The sequence below is a fragment of the Bipolaris sorokiniana genome, assembly GCF_000338995.1.
Source record: "Bipolaris sorokiniana ND90Pr unplaced genomic scaffold COCSAscaffold_7, whole genome shotgun sequence".
Taxonomy (NCBI): domain Eukaryota; kingdom Fungi; phylum Ascomycota; class Dothideomycetes; order Pleosporales; family Pleosporaceae; genus Bipolaris; species Bipolaris sorokiniana.
Window position 1 is genome coordinate 118,197 of NW_006911901.1, and position 15,718 is coordinate 133,914.

The 15,718-nt window shown below is 50.6% G+C and overlaps 5 protein-coding genes across 5 annotated transcripts in view; 1 reads left to right on the forward strand and 4 right to left on the reverse strand.

Moving 5' to 3' along the window:
* Nucleotides 1-2,739, reverse strand: part of COCSADRAFT_90397 (uncharacterized protein) — a gene marked incomplete at both ends in the record, with an annotated part of 4,210 nt that extends 1,471 nt beyond the window's left edge. The window contains 2 exons of the mRNA XM_007701739.1: nucleotides 319-1,895; nucleotides 1,962-2,739. Of these exons, the coding sequence (XP_007699929.1) occupies nucleotides 319-1,895; nucleotides 1,962-2,739 (2,355 nt within the window). The remainder of the gene's footprint in view (nucleotides 1-318; nucleotides 1,896-1,961) is intronic.
* A 1,630-nt stretch (nucleotides 2,740-4,369) lies between these two features.
* COCSADRAFT_89319 (uncharacterized protein) lies at nucleotides 4,370-6,776 on the reverse strand (the record flags this gene model as incomplete). The annotated part of the gene is made up of 3 exons (XM_007701740.1): nucleotides 4,370-5,905; nucleotides 5,961-6,344; nucleotides 6,396-6,776. 3 exons carry the CDS (start codon nucleotides 6,774-6,776, stop codon nucleotides 4,370-4,372), a joined length of 2,301 nt encoding a protein of 766 aa, XP_007699930.1.
* Nucleotides 6,777-6,822: 46 nt separating this feature from the next.
* Nucleotides 6,823-9,177, reverse strand: COCSADRAFT_90204 (uncharacterized protein; the record flags this gene model as incomplete). The annotated part of the gene is made up of 3 exons (XM_007701741.1): nucleotides 6,823-7,142; nucleotides 7,175-7,234; nucleotides 8,007-9,177. The coding sequence occupies 3 exons, from the start codon at nucleotides 9,175-9,177 to the stop codon at nucleotides 6,823-6,825; spliced, it is 1,551 nt and encodes a 516-aa protein (XP_007699931.1).
* Nucleotides 9,178-10,321: 1,144 nt separating this feature from the next.
* On the forward strand, nucleotides 10,322-12,805 carry COCSADRAFT_36599 (uncharacterized protein). Its single transcript, XM_007701552.1, has one exon. It carries the CDS (start codon nucleotides 10,419-10,421, stop codon nucleotides 12,699-12,701), a length of 2,283 nt encoding a protein of 760 aa, XP_007699742.1. The 5' UTR covers nucleotides 10,322-10,418; the 3' UTR covers nucleotides 12,702-12,805.
* Nucleotides 12,806-12,875: 70 nt separating this feature from the next.
* On the reverse strand, nucleotides 12,876-14,643 carry COCSADRAFT_181202 (uncharacterized protein; the record flags this gene model as incomplete). The annotated part of the gene is made up of 4 exons (XM_007701742.1): nucleotides 12,876-13,552; nucleotides 13,606-14,114; nucleotides 14,167-14,524; nucleotides 14,596-14,643. The coding sequence occupies 4 exons, from the start codon at nucleotides 14,641-14,643 to the stop codon at nucleotides 12,974-12,976; spliced, it is 1,494 nt and encodes a 497-aa protein (XP_007699932.1). The 3' UTR covers nucleotides 12,876-12,973.
* Nucleotides 14,644-15,718: the final 1,075 nt, after the last annotated feature.

Below are 15,718 nucleotides of genomic sequence, written 5' to 3' on the forward strand. Positions count from 1 at the left end.
CCTGTCCAGCACTCCCGCCAAGTTGCTCATGCTTGTCAGCGTATCGGGATGATCAGGCCCTAGCACCTTCTCATACTGCGCCAGCGTCTCCCGGTTCATCGCCTCGGCCTCTTCGTACTTGCCCTGCCTGTCCAGCACTCCCGCCAAGTTGCTCATGCTTGTCAGCGTATCGGGATGATCAGGCCCCAGCACCTTCTCTCTCCGCACCAGCGTCTGCCGGTTCATCGCCTCGGCCTCTTCGTACTTGCCCTGGCTGTTAAGCACTAACGCCAAGTTGGTTATGCTCGTCAGCGTATCGGGATGCTCAGGCCCCAGCACCTTCTCATATTGCGCCAGCGTCTGTCGGTTCATCGCCTCGGCCTCTTCGTACTTGCCCTGCCTATTAAGCACTAACGCCAAGTTGCTCATGCTTGTCAGCGTAGAGGGATGATCAAGCCCCAGCACCTTCTCATATTGCGCCAGCGTCTGCCGGTTCATCGCCTCGGCCTCTTCGTACTTGCCCTGGCTGTCCAGCACTACCGCCAAGTTGCTCATGCTTATCAGCGTATTGGGATGCTCAGGCCCCAGCACCTCCTTCCTCAAGGATGATGCTTTTCGATGCGACATCTCTGCTGATACATATTGCCCCAGTCTCTCTTGACAACTACCTAGTCGTTCTAGGAGCGAAGCACCCATCGCGCCATCTACAGCTTCAACAAGTCCAGCCACGTACGTTGCATGTGGGAGGTACGCGCTCCATACTTCTTTTCCTTCATGCCCGCCGTAGGGCACTAGTTCCTCAACTCGAGCTGCTGCTGTGCCTGCCCAGTCCGCCCGTTCGCCATGGCCTTCCAGCCACCAGATCAACGCCATGTGCACTAGTCGGTGCATGTCAAAAAACCTCTCTTTACTAGATCCTTGCACATTGTGCTGGCGTTCTGTGATGAATGCGTATCCCGTCAACGTTCCGAGTGCTTTCGTCTGCTGCAAAACAGATCCTCCCGGCAGCAACAGCGACAGAGGAATGCTAATACGATCGATGCATGCAATAAACGAGAGGTACTCTGCTGCAAGAGGGTCTTGTCTCCGAATTTGCTCAAAAGAGATGTGCCATGTCTTTGCAATCGTGCTATCCATACTACGGTATCTGCTAGGATCTTCAAAGTGCTCGCTGAAGAGCTCGACTTTCGTGCCAGCATGCTGGAGTAGTGATACGTACTCGGAGACTGGTGTATCATTTTGGTTCATGAAAGCGGCAGCTTGTACGATAGCAAGCGGCAGGCCTGCGAGTGACTCCAGCAATACATCAACCGCCGCCTCATCGTTCAGCAACGCTTGTCTCGTCGTTCGTCGCGACAGCAGCCGCCTGGCCTCGGCCTTGCCCATATCGTTTAGCTCGAGGACATTACCCTGAGTCAAGTCCGTAGCCGCCTTCCTACTGCGAGTTGTGAAAAGAATTGCGCCTCTGTTGCTATGCGGAATATAGTCGATCAATCGAGGGGACTCATGGCTTTCGTCGTCCACTCCCAGTAAGACCTGAGAGTCATCGGCGTTATCAACGACCATTAACCAGTCGCCTACATTTCCTAGGCTTAACGTCTCCTTAACAAGTCGACTCGCGTCTACGTTATTATCGTTGATCCCTGGTATATGAAGACGGACTCCAATCTCACGATACGCAAGCCTGAAACTTTCGGGACTTATAGCTGGCACCCAGAACACTAAGCGTCTAGCGTGTCCCGCAAGTGCGCGGTACGCAAACTCAAGAGCAAGCGCGGATTTTCCACATCCTCCTAATCCATATATAGTCATCCGTCGGTGGGTGTTGGGTGAAAGGAGGGCTCGTTCGATCGACTGAAGCTGGCTCTCTCGTCCGACGAAGAGCTCGTTTCGTGGGAAAGGCAGCGACACCGAGACTACAGGTCATTAGCTGAGCGCGGTCCGTGCAGTGCAATGCTTTCCGAGCCAGGGTCAATACACACAGGACAGGTCTTGCACATCTACAATCTCCCGTCCTTGCTGCCGCTTCTGTATCTCTTCTTTGAGACGCAGCGTCGCATACTCTTCTCCTTCACCATATATGAGCGGCAGGAAGACCCCGAAGATGCCCAGCAAACAGTACACTCTGTCCTCTTTCACCGTTGTTGTACGTTTCGCCGCCCAGCCCGTTCGCTCCTCGACGCTGAACTCGGTAAGCCTTTGGCCTCTAAGCGCATTGATAGGTATGTTAGTAATGCTGTGTATCTCCTGCTCCAGCGAGATCCTGCTGCCTAGCCGCTTGCCGTCCTGGGAGAAGAACTCGACGCTAGCTGGCGCGAGTAGCTCTTGCAGCGTCCAGCCTCGTGTAAACCATCGGCTGCTCTGAAAAGCTTGCTGCCACGATATGCGAAAGGCTTCGGCATTGGCGATCTCATCTGGGACTAGGACGTCTGTCAGGTATACATAGCACTTGACTGCGCGCTGGTACCAGCGAAACATGGAGTTGATCGCTGTGCTCAGCTCGTCGCTCTTGGACTTGTCGATGCAGCAGGTGTCAACCCAGAAGTACTCGAGGCCGTCTGCTGCAGCTCGCTCGCCGCAGAAGCGGATCTTAGCATAGCCGCGCTTGCCCACGCCTGTTCCCGCCAACAGCTCATTGTATGTAACTTCTTGGCCGTCTTTCCAGGTGTGCGAGAGAATAGCGTACGGAGGAACATGGTCGTCGCTGAAAGATGTCAGCTCGAAGCCGCCACCTGCTGAGAGACGCTTGAGAAGGCGCATTGTGTTCCGACATGCTCTGTCTAGGATGCTAGCAAACTCGGTCGCGGTGTGTGGCACAGACGGGCAGAAGTAAAGGGTGCAGGGCAGTAGAAGACGCCTCCGTTGCGCACACACAGGAAGCACGTTAGGTAGGCTGCGAGCAGGCAGTTGACGAGCATGTAAGGCTGCATGGCTGAGAGAGTTCCGCTGTGCTTAGCCGCAAGCTTCATGCACGCATGGCAGTCTCGAGGCGCAGCGAATCTGGGCGCGTGGCAGTGGACTTGCTACACGGCGATTTTTGGGGGCTGATTCTAGGTAGGCAAAGCGCGCATTTCAGTACGATACGATACACAGACATCTGAGCACGCTACTGCAAGCCAAGAGCGGCGATAGCGCTATGCTCGTGCAGACGCGTTTTGGCGATTTTGTTATCTGCGCAGAGAAACTACCGGAAGGCACACTGCTTAGCTTAAATCGATCTTTAGAGAATATGGCCTAGACATTTAAGAGCTAGGCTCTCTTACTAGGCATCTAAGCAGTTAACAGAGATTAGTTATTGCGAGTCGATAGGGGGGTTCTACGACGAGTTTAATCAATAGCAATAATAGATTAGCCTACAGTACGTCTAACACTACGCTCTTCTTTATCAGAGGCTAACAGGCTAGAAGGGTAGTAACTGCAGAATCGATGTGCGTTGAGCTTGACTTAGTACAGTCGCGCTAGCCTGACGCCGAAGGCCCGGAAGAAAAAGTGTCCCGGCACATAGGGCGTCCCGTTACGCAGGGATGGACGTTACCCATCTTATATGGTTTTTTGTTTGAACAATGTTGCAGTGGTGCTGATACTTCCTAGCTAAGCTGGCGCGGTTTGGTGGGCTACGTAAACTGCTTTTTAGTCTGGGGTTTCCAGGCTCACCGATTGACCGAGAGCAAAGATAAGGTCCGTGTAAGCATCAGCAGAACTATCAATGGCAGAATCAGGAGACACATGCACATAGGCTAACCGTCATCCCATCACCATATTCCAAGCAGGTAAAGAAATCAAACGTCCAACGAGATATGCGGTTCCTGTTTTGTGGCTGACGGTATGAGCCGCGAATGGCTTACATGCTCTAACCGCATTCGTTAATCACCGAGCGGGGTTTAATCGCCGAGCGAGGTCGCTTCCGCCTCGGCACCTTTTCACTCCACTGCATCCTTAGTCACCACCAAAGCCATCTCCGTCTAGCCTTGCAGCATTCTGCAGCAAGTGTACGTACTTAGGCTACCACTCCGCCCGCGCTACGCAGTACCCTTTCAAAAATCATTGCCCATCTTGGCGAGCAGGGGCATCAGCCATTATCTAAATTCGCAAGCTTCTCGGAGCTAACGTAGCTATTTTGTTCGAACTCGCTGTGCTTGACCATTGATACTTTGCTATGACGCCGTATGATAACACATCTCAAGCCCCTGTCATTACATCAATGACTATTATTGAGTTAAACAATAAGACAATCTAACTCACTAGAGTCTCGAAGCGTACGATTAATGGTATATTCCCTCGAGCTGTTAAACGCATTTGGATGTTCGCTAGTCAAGAATGTCATTTATGTATTTATTAATGATTTTGCCTTCTCCTACTTCGAGGTCGGTTTGAGCATCACCCCACGGCTTTATGGCCACATAATGCCGTCACCCATAATCTTTGCCTTGCGCATATCGGTGCGTACATCCAGAGGGTAATCCTGTGGCGCAAGGTCTCTCCTCCATTGCTTCATTCTCCTACTCAGAGCCTCTTCTCTACCGTTCAACTCGCGCTTGGTCAGGCTATTTGTTGGATATCCGCCAAAGTCACCAGCGATGCAGTGGCTTTTACCTCCCCAGGTGCTATCTGCGGCCGCCTTCCAGATAGCGGTAATATCAACAGTCATTTGCTTGGTGTACAGGATGCGACAATCAGCTGGCTCGTAGACGAATTGCAGTGGAGTATCCGTCTCGTCGCCGTCACGAATGCCGTCTCGGAAATTGATGTTGATTGATGAACCAATGGCGAGACGATCGAAGGGAACAGAAGACCAATATTGGTTTAGCTCAGTATTGTTGAGCTGCGCTACCTCGTCGGCCGAAGAGGTGGTGTTGAGAACCGCAAATTGAGCAAGCGACTGGATATAGGTCCAAGGAAGGTTGTTGGTGCCTTTGACGCCACCCACGGCTTGTGTGATACCCTCACGAGGGCGACCACCAAGCGAGATGTACTTGACACCAGCACGTTGGCGCATAAGCTCGGAGAAAATGGTGCAAGTAGATGCGCAGTACCCGTCAGTTATGACAACAATGTCCTCAGCAGCGAACGGTTGTTCAGTATAGTTGGATAGAGGACCATGGCCGTGAACGTAGATGCCGCCTGAGTTTTGGGTGATCAACGTATCGTTCAGGTTCCAGCGGAAAAGGTTTGTAAAGTTGTCACCCTTGATATGAAGGGGACCAAATTTGTCCTTCCAACTGGTGAAGGGTTCCTCATCAAGATTCAGATCTGTGCGATAGTTGAAGGCGGAAGATACGATATTGCCCTGGAGGTCGTACAGTGTTTCGTTTTGTTCTGGAGTGACTGGCTCTCTTGTCACGCCTTCAGCAGCTTTTGAGAATTGCTGGCCAATGAGATCCGTTGATTCGAAAGCACGGAATCGATCGGCTGCTGCGTGGTCGATGTCATTAGGGAAAAGGAGTGAATAGAGGTCGTATCCCAGCAGGATGGTACCACCACCATTTGCCTGAACGTCAATGACGAGCTTCTTCTTTCCTGCAGTCTTGGCTGCGGAGAGGAATTGTACAGCAGTGGCTTGGAATTGTTCCTGAGCATCGATGCCCACAAATGAAGGAACGGACAGAACGGCAACATCGGAGTACTCGTCTTCCAGGAAGTACCCACCAATCAGGTTGTGGCTTTCACGAATAACTGGTGGTGGGTAGCCAGGAGCCGGGATTGTTGGTGTGGCGGATGCAGAGGCGGTTGCCGAAGGAGTTGGTGTAGTAGAGTTGGAAGGAGCAGGATCTTCAGTCTCGGTAGGTTGGTTGCCGGTAAACCAAAGCTTGTAGAGGCTCTCGCCATCAGTGATACCTTTGAATGGTATCAAGACCTTGGCAAAGTTTTCATAGGTTTGGCTGGTGCCATTAGCAAAATCAAGCGTGGTGGTAGCCCCAGGGTAGATCTGTCACGAGTCAGCAGCTAGCTCATGGAAGCTTCATGTGGATTTATCTACATACCCAGCGACCTCTCCCCGACCCAGCAAAAGTGCCGATGCCAGATCCAGTGGGGCCAAGTGATACAGTAGCAAGTTCATAGAAAACATTGTTGTAAAGAGCATCCCGGTCTTGGAGAGAGCCATACTGTGCCCAGCTTTCGAGGTATTCCTGAGCATTTTGACCATTAATCTTTGTGATGGGAGATGCATTGAAGGTTGCGTTGCCAAAAGACTCAGCCAAGACATCAGCATAGACGTAGGCTTTTGGTAGTTCCTTGCCATCTGACGAGGCTGAAACAAGAGGAACTGGGCGTGCAAAAGTGAAGACGGTTCCTAGGATGTCGGGCACGTAGACGAAATGGCCATCGTGTGTGGTTTGGAGAAGACGATAGAGCTCGAAGCCGAACTGCGACATGGGTAAGCCCTTCAACCTCTACTTTGTGCACCGAAGACATACCTCATATTCGTTCTCATACTTGCTCTCGACCACTTTTTCTCTTATCTTGTCAAGCCCACCCCAGATGTCGACACCAGGTTGCACTTTTTCAGCGTACTCTTTGGGGGGATCCTTTAGCCAGACAGTGTTGCTCTGCCATCGGAAATAGGGCACCACACCGTCGACAAGTGCAAGGGCAGCAGACTGGTTGAATGGAACTGAAGTAAGGCAATCGTAGGCCAACTGTGCAGGGATGGTGGGCACAGCAGCTGTTTGAGTTGCAACCGAGCTGGCTACTTGAGCACACGGGCTTGTTGCATTGTATTGAGGCGCATGTAAAGGCGAGGCGAGAGCACCTGAAGCGAGGGACAGAGCCGCAATGCTCTTGGTGATGCGTGCCATTGCTGCGACTTGACGCGACCCGAAGAAGAGCAATTTCAAACTTGGGCTACATGAAGAATGTAGGGCAGGGACGAGCATTTATATCCACTCCGGGCGGTAGCTGCACTACAAGGGACGAGGAAATGGCGCCATTTGTTGATGGAATAGACATAAGATAGCGGCAGGTGCTTGGTAGTGTCGACTCCATATTCCGCGAACGATGAGGCAATATGGTGGATAGCAACGGATCGCAAGGCTCGCGCTGCATTAGTGTATCGCTCAATCGGGAAGGCGCCATGTGGATATTGCACAATGCCGGCTTGGATCTCTTGTTGGCGGGTTGAGCAGAGCTGCCAAAGTAGGCAAAGATCAGGTGAGCACGACCGGCTGGGTGGATGCAAACGAACAGGTTCCTTGACGAGTTGGTCTTGTGGTGGACTTGATCGAGTCGCGTTCTGAGTGTGGAGTTGGTCCGCTTACTTACATGAATGCTGTGCCACTACGCTGGAGACTACATGTGTGTTAAAGGCATCACGGGGCACACGACATGAACTAGGGAGAATAAAAAATGCAAGCTTTAAATGAAGCCTCACAAGCATCGCCGTTTTGCAGCCACTAGTCGTACTCGGTTCTTAGTGTCGAAATCAGTTTAGGCTGAAAGAGGCAGGTAAGTATATTTCTTATCGGGTCCGCCCCCGGTCACCGGCCCGCCCTCCAACAAGAATACCATTTGCAATTCCCGCAGCCACTTATTATTATCGACATAGGGGCAAGTCGCCGCGCTCAATCAATAACAAGACAACTGCAACTTGCGCATGGGAGACGGCCCTCTAGAACTTCGCCCCAACAGGCCCACGTCCAATGATGTTCCGAAACTGCAAGCCACAGTGATCTTCCGGACACGTTTTGAGCCTGTTTTCTACTTATATTCTTGTGGCATACATATGTATGTATATATGTATGTAAATAGGTGCTTACCAGACAAGCTCTCGCTTAAGTTACTTACGTACCTGTAATGTCTAAAGTACCGCCACCTTTGAACATACACAAGTAGGTAAACACCAGGTGGGCCTACATGTAATCAATGTATCCCTGCTGCCCAGGAGCATACAACACTCACGAGCTCAGAATAGGGCGGTAGTCATAGGGTAGTGTGAGTATGGTGAGACGCTGTCACCTGAAACGCATGCATTACTCGACATGGCACTGAATGACTACACAGCTGCTACTACGTGGAAAACAAACAAGGACTAATATAGAGGGCCATGTCAAACGAACCATCTTTGCGCTGGCCCATGCCAATCTCTCGAATGTAGCTCGAGTTGTGCGAAAAGTGACCGGCGTCGAGCTGGCGCTTCATGAAGGCGTGGGGCTGTGCAAAGTCGGCCACCAAGTCGTTGATGATGAGGGCATCGCCCGAGGGCATCTGGTCAGCAAACCAGTACAGCTTGGTGGTGAGGGTAGTATTCGGCAGCATGTCGTGAGCAAGCAAGCAGTAGCGCTGGTGCTGGGGCTGGTGCTGGTACTGTGCCTGGAGGCGGGCCCACAGGGTGGCGTAGTGACAGGGGAGTGGCAGCGGCACCGCCCCATCCAGGCTAAGGTGTGGCTCAACGGCGTCGGCAAAGGAAGCGTGCGAGTCAAAGTAACAACGGCTGTACAACTTGATGCGCGCTGCAGGATACCGTGTAGCATCAATGGAGAGCATGCGCGGTCGCACACCTTGGCTACCTCCCTCGCTGGTGGGGTGCAAGGTAAGATGGCGTCGCAGCTGAGCCCATTGGCCGCCAACGTCTACGCCGTAGCGTGGCAGTAGAGCAAAGACGTTGTCCAACAGCTCGAGAAGCTTTTGGCCAAACAGGCACGCTGGAAGGCGCCAGTACAGCTTACCATGCACCCGGCCTGATGTTGCGAGATCGAAGCCGACAAAAGTCGTTGAAGGTGTGCACACTTTGCATTCAGCCGTGTGGTCCGACTTCTCCCAGTGGGCCAGCCGCGCCGTCACAGCCTCCCATATATCCGGCAGCATGTCGACACGGTACCCACCAAGTCCTATTCTGCTCGCATGTTTACGCAGCCCATCGATTGTCTTTTGTGCTGTCATGAGCGAAGCCGCGCGATTCGGATTTCCTTGGCGCCCGATCAAGTCAACCACGTAGCGGACCATGACTGACGACGTGCCCTTCCACCCGTAGCTCACCTCGACCGGAGTTGCGTCGTATGTCAGTGCTGATGGACACGCGGGACGCAGTGGCAGTAACGGTGCTGGTCCCGGGCCTAGCCAGCTGCAAACATGATGTCTAAAGAAGTCCACATGGGCTGCGATATCTGCCTCGGTGTATGACTCGCTCGCAGTCAAGGCGTGTGCTAGATGCTGCTCAACCAGTTCGGCCCACCGTAATCTATCAGCATTGGTACGACTCATTGTGTTCTGGTACACTGTCGGTTAGTCGTCCAGGTACAGTACGTGTGTATCCGCGTTGTGCGCAGGGCATGTCGTTATCGTTTTATACCTGTCAAGACAACCACCCCGGTCGACTTAGGCCCCCTATATTAACTATATATGTCCCTTTTCAATAAATTCCTCGGAACCCGAAGTTGATCTAGGCCTTTGGCATGCCTACGGTACCTCTAGATTGATTGTAAAGTCCATATGCATCACTCACCACCATATCATTGTCATTGTATTCTCCGAATGCTCCAGCAGTCTTTTGCTTAGTTTCTTCCAGGTATCACATTGGGCTATGAATCATAGCCATCTGCAGATCAATTCAGACTGGTATGGATTTGGATTTTTTCCTCAAGTCTTGTTCTTTGATTTGATCTAATACTTTATATACGACTTGCTTTTCACTGGTAACATGCTTTGATTTTGGATGTTTAGAACACGGGACTCGGTACGAAAAAAAGGTATTATGTATTACACGAGCCGTACATAGTCTGAAGCCCGGCTCGGATGCTTAGCAGGATGTGCTGTGCCATTCCAGGATCAGGTACCTGTTATGCGAAGAATGAGTTGATGGGACTGAGGAGAGGTCGGTGGCCAATGGGGTTTAGGGTGTCGGGAATATGTACCCATTATCGAAGCGATAAGCAAACACCATTGCGTAGGCAATAGGTACATCAAGACAAGGCTCACAGTCTTCATCAGGGTCATGAGAAGGGTGTTTCCCCTGAATATCGGTGTGCATGCTGTGATGGCGTGATGCGACGCTCCCCAGATTGTGGATCGGACCGTAGTGGTAGTTAGTGGTAGTACAAGTATGTAATACACAAGTGCGGGGCGGCATCATCACCGGCGCAGGGAAGCCTTGTCAACTGGGGCTGACATGGTCTAAGTACAGGGCGATAGCTAACCATGTGTATTAAGTATGTACCGATGCTATTTGGACCACGCATCGCAATCATAATTCTTGTCATTTTTCTTGCTCTGCTCAGCCATTTGGACAGATGCGCATGGCTTGTTCGAGTGTGGGGAACGCCTGATGACGTCAGGTGGTTGTCAAAGAAACCCTGTATGTCCAGGCGCGTGCAAATGACGGCACCTGCACACACTCTACTCTACTTTACTCTACTCCACTCACAGCGAGCCGAGTAGCACAAACACCATGTATCTTTTTCTATCCTAGCCAACCTGCAACTTCCACACTCTACGGCGCCGCAAATATGGATTCGTGCGTACCGCGCGAGCTGCCAGCCATGCCAAAGCGCAAGCCTGTCGCTCCGCTCGCAGATCCTCTACCAGCTACGACATCAGAGCGCGAGCTTACCAGCAAACTCATCCCTAATGTCTTTCTTGTCGCCACCGCTTTGGCTGCACTGACTCTCTCCTGGCCATCTCGATGGGTTATTTCGGGAGCGCCCACCTTTGTGTATGCCATCCTGCTGGGTGAAGCCCATGGGCACCGCATCTTCCCCTTTGCCCCTGTGTGGACCGTCTTCGCTACCGTTAACCTGGCCTACGCAGTATGCGCGACATCATGGCTACTATACTGGGTCTTCTTCACCTGTTGCTGGCCAGCCCTTCTTATCACGTGCCTCTACCAGTTCGACGCTGCTGCCGCCCTCGCACGACGCAGCCTACGCAAAACATTTTTACGCGATCTCCACTTCATCAACGACCAGATAGCCTTCTTTGACTTGCCAGCGCTGGAGATTGATACCGAAGTCAAAGGTCTTTTCGTCATTCGCGGCGTTACGTTGTCGCTCTCGACAATGACACTTGTTGCCCATGGTGTGGAAGCTGGAATCAAACTTTCCGATGATGTTGAGCTGGGCATACAGGTGGATAAAGTGGTTGTGCCCTTGTTCCGTGAGATCATGGTCGATGATGTGTATGCAAACGTCAAAGGCGGGGAATGGGAAGTCACCTTTGGCGATGTCACGTATGGCGTTCCGGAACCAGACGACGATGACTCGGTGGTCGTAACCAACACGGCTATACTTCGAGCGGCAACGCAAAAGGGCGGCATCGCTGGTCACCCGACTGACATGGTGAGAAGCTTCACAGCCGGAAAAGTCCCAACTGAGGCTCAAGACACCGCATCTGCCTTCTCATCCGTCAAAAAAGTGGCTCCAGACGAAGAGCAAGCACACACAAAGTACAAGGAGCTGATACGCTACATCGACGAAACTAGTGCCATAACCATCGCAAAGAAGCAGTTGATCCAGGCTTCAAAGATACGTAAAGATAGTAAAGTCGACGGGGAAAATGAGGAAAAAGAAGGAAAGCAGAGCAGGAAAGCGAGGGAGGAACCAGGGGTGCGACTCGATATCGAAAATATGGACGACTTTCGTGCCGCCATTTGTGCACAGATTCATGGCCAGGCTTCCATACCCCATCCACCCTCCAAGTCGATAAGAGTATCCACACTCCGGAAGACATCTTATCCGAATGTGAAAAAATTCCTGCACCGGCTGCCATTTCTATACCGATTAATGCTCAGCCCCATTTGCTACTTCCACCCGGTCAAGTTCAAGTCTGTCACAGCCGCCGGATCAGGAAAATGGTTCACGGCACTCATGAAGAAGTATTTCTTCAAGCATTACTCGTCACAGGATGGCGAGATTCGTAGACTTGAGGCCCGGATATCTGCCTGGTGCGCGGATGCCAACTTTGCTGTTGAACTGGGTCCGATTCAGAGCGAGGCGCTGTTCCCAATCAATACAAACTACAACATCCAAACAAAGTTCAAGATCTCGGATGTTCTCGCCTATAGAATTCTCCCGGACGCTGTCGAGCTTAAACAAGTCGTCCGATTGGGAGGCGCAAATGCGACTCTTACAATACCCACCTTCTTGTTTCCTCACCATGAGCACATCTTCCCAGAGAAAGCAAGCGACTTTGAGTTACTTGAGATAGAGTCCGCTATCAACGAAGCTGAGCCTACCCCAAAACAGGCACTAGCTCGAAAAGAGCTCAAACGCCTTAAAAGGGATGAAGCAGCTATGCATGTCAGTGCACATGCGCACTTACCAGCCCAGTTTCATCAAGATCTATTGAACTTTGTTGCCGCTATTGTCAAGGCCACAAAAGTAATTGAGTCGGATAAAGATTTTGAGGAGGCCAAAGTTCTACGAGAGCTCAAGCGCGTCAGCACCAACCTGTCCGACAGCGAGGCGAGCAGTGTAGCATCCGTTAACACCAACAACACTGAGGCCTCACAGACGACCATCAATGGGACTGAAGATAAAAGCTTCAAAGCTCTTCTCAAAAAGGTAGATACCGGTTTCAAAGAAGCGTCGAACAAAACCATGGTAGGTATGCGTAAAGCTGGACAAACCACCGTTCATGCAATGGCCAATGATCGTTGGATTGCTCGGCTGGTCGGTAAGGCGACCAGGAAGATGGAAAAAGTACAGGGCGAATTGGGATATAGCGTCGATGTTCCCATACCCTTGGCTAAGTACCGTGCACGTCATGAGTTTGAGCCCAAGCTTTTACCGTAATCGTGCTGTCACACATTCTTGGGACATTTCCACATTGTATGATACCCCTCCAGTTTACAAAGAAATAATTCCATCACTTAATCATGGCGTCAGTTTGATTTGCCGTCATGGGGTTGATTCAAAATGCTTGCGTAATGTCCTCCTGATCACGATTACGGCTAATATAGCATGTAGGTGCTGCTGCTTCTTGAACTGTCCAAACGACATGTTGCTGCTTCCAAATTCATAAGTACTTTATTGGGATGATCCACCTCCACTATTTTCCGCTAGTTCTAATTTTTATCTTCTTCGGTGGTCTTGTCCGCCTCGAGTGGGTTGCTCAACTGATACGCCTCGATGAAGATGCTCGCGAGTAATGCAATCCCTGCGATCGATGCCGCTACGACCCAGATATACCTAAGTGCGTAAGTGAAGCTCTCGATCAATTGCTCCTTTGCATCGTTCTTCGGCATAGCTTTGATGACCTGTACCAAGCCTATTGCATCTTTGGAGTATTCCTTGGCTTTCCTAGCCAAGAGTGGCTTTGACAACATTCTCTTCTCAATCATGTTTTGGAAAACTACTCCGCCAATTGCGACTCCTAGGGTTTGACCAAGAGCTCTCAAGAATGTGAACATGTTTGTTGCAGAGGCCTGGTTTTCCACCGTTGTAGAGGCCTGGACACCGAGAATCATGGCCGGATAGAGCGCACCGAGTCCAATACCACCAACAAGACTTATTGACACCCACGCGGCTGTTGATGTGTCGGATTCGAGCAGCACAAGGAGGCTCATGCTGACCACCACAAGACACCAACCTAGCCAATTCGCCCATCGGTATACTCCCGTCTTCGATATAGCGATTCCAACAACCTGTGTCATGATCAAAATTCTGAATTGATTATATAACGAGTTGAGAGACATACCATTGCAGTTGGAGCTAACGTGAAGGTCCATGGAAACATGCCAACACCGGCCATGACGGGCGACATGTTCTTCGCTGCCTCGAAATAGAGTGGGAGGTAAAACATCCCCATTGATAGAATGATGCCATATATGGTTGTTTGCACGTACATGATTGATGCAGACCGGTTTTTGAAGATACCAATAGGAATGAACGGGTTTTTGGCCACATACTCCTGGTGCAAGGCAAACACCATCAGTCCAGCAGTGCAGATGAAGAGTGGTACAAGCGTACGCCATGAGTTCCAGGGGCATTCGACACCACCTCGGGTGATGGGGATAAGAAATCCTGTTGTCGATGTAAGGAAGAGACTCATTCCGACCCAGTCTAATTCCTTCATCTTTGCGATAAGAGCCACATTGGTCTTGTCGAACTTCAAAAATATTGCGATAGATATTCCGCCAATACAGATGAATGGAATGTTGATCCAGAAAATCCAGCGCCACAAGGCTTCTTTGGCTAAGCCTCCGCCTGGGTTTCGCCATGTTAATGGTACACTAGGTTCGTAGGGGTTGTAACCTACCAAGTAAAGGACCTGTGACGGTGCCAATGGACCACATGGCTCCAAGCACGCTGAACCATTTCCCGCGTTCTTTAAGAGGAATCTTGTCCACGACTATCAAGGCCGTTAGGCACTGGATACCACCTCCACCTGCACCTTGGATGGTTCTTCCTACCAGTACGATTGTAAAATTTGTGGCAACCGCAATAACAATCGAGCCGATTAAGAAAAGGGCCAGGCTAACATTAATAATCGGTTTTCTCCCAAAGACGTTTGAGAAGGATCCCAGTATTGGCTGAAATATAGTCGATGCAAGAAGAAACGACGTGCCGCTCCAGAAAGCCTCCACGGCAGAACCTGTAAGAGCTTTTGTAATTACCTTCCTATTCGTTAGCTAAAATTACAATAGATCTTTGCGAGATAGCAATGATTTGGAGTGGCAAAGCTTACAGGCAATGCGACTGCTAACGATGTAGCATCAAGAGCAACCATTAGCATGATGACGCAAAGACTACCGAAAGCCGCGATCAAATACCTTCTGTCGCGACCCTCATCTTTTCTAGGCTCAACTATCGAGAAATCCCTCATAGCCTCTTGAGTCGCAGGTGTTATTTCCATGTTCTTGTTTGGAGCTACAAAATTTGAGGGGTTGGCTCTGTTTTCCCAAGACTAGAGGCAGCACGATTCCCTTTTACATGGGGACATTGTTCTCACAAATGTCTCATCAATTCTCTGGGTCTGGCTCATGTCAAAGCTTTATTGAAACGTCTATGTGAATCAGATCCCCCAATCCACATTGCTCAACCGCGGTAATTAAAATCTCGCCAGCGATTCAACATATGAGGTCCTGAAGTTAGTTGATCGATATTTCTTCTTTATGAGGTTGTTTTGTCATTTCCCCGGGGCACAAGATCAGAATGCGTATTCTGGAAGTAGTTGGACGCCGGGGTCGAACGAGAAGTCAGACGAATTTAGTCCTTGGCTGTTCCATTCGAAACGTCCAAAGCGATAATCTCATTCTGTCTGTAACTATCGTTTTTAGAACGTGTGGGTCATGATCTGAGATAATTATTATCAGCTACCATGTATTTCTAAACCATATTGCGACATCTGTAGCACATGCTTCTCAGGTTAGTTGGTCGATGGTTAAGCGAGGCGCATACGTTGTACTAAGTAACAGGCGGTAAAGAAAATAATCGTGTTTCCCAACACTCTCTCACCGGCCATCAGGTTGTACTGGGAGGCGAAGACAGGGAAGGGCAGGGGGTTACATTGAGGTGCGCACAGATAGTATGGAGTTGGGATGTTTGATCACCGTGTTTCTTGGTAGTTTGGATCCGAGATGAAAGCCATAATTCTCACCGCTAGACCTGGGCACGGCTTCTGACTAGACGCCACACCAGTGTGATGGGGGTGTCAGGTCAGCATCTGTATGCACCGACAGGGATTTAAAAAAGAAGACTCTCAGATGGTTCTTGCTGACCGGTAATTTGTTTCTTTGTCTTCTGTCTGCATGAAGTGTGATTAAACGAAGGGAGATTGAACATATCAGAATTCTGTCAAAATACTTGGG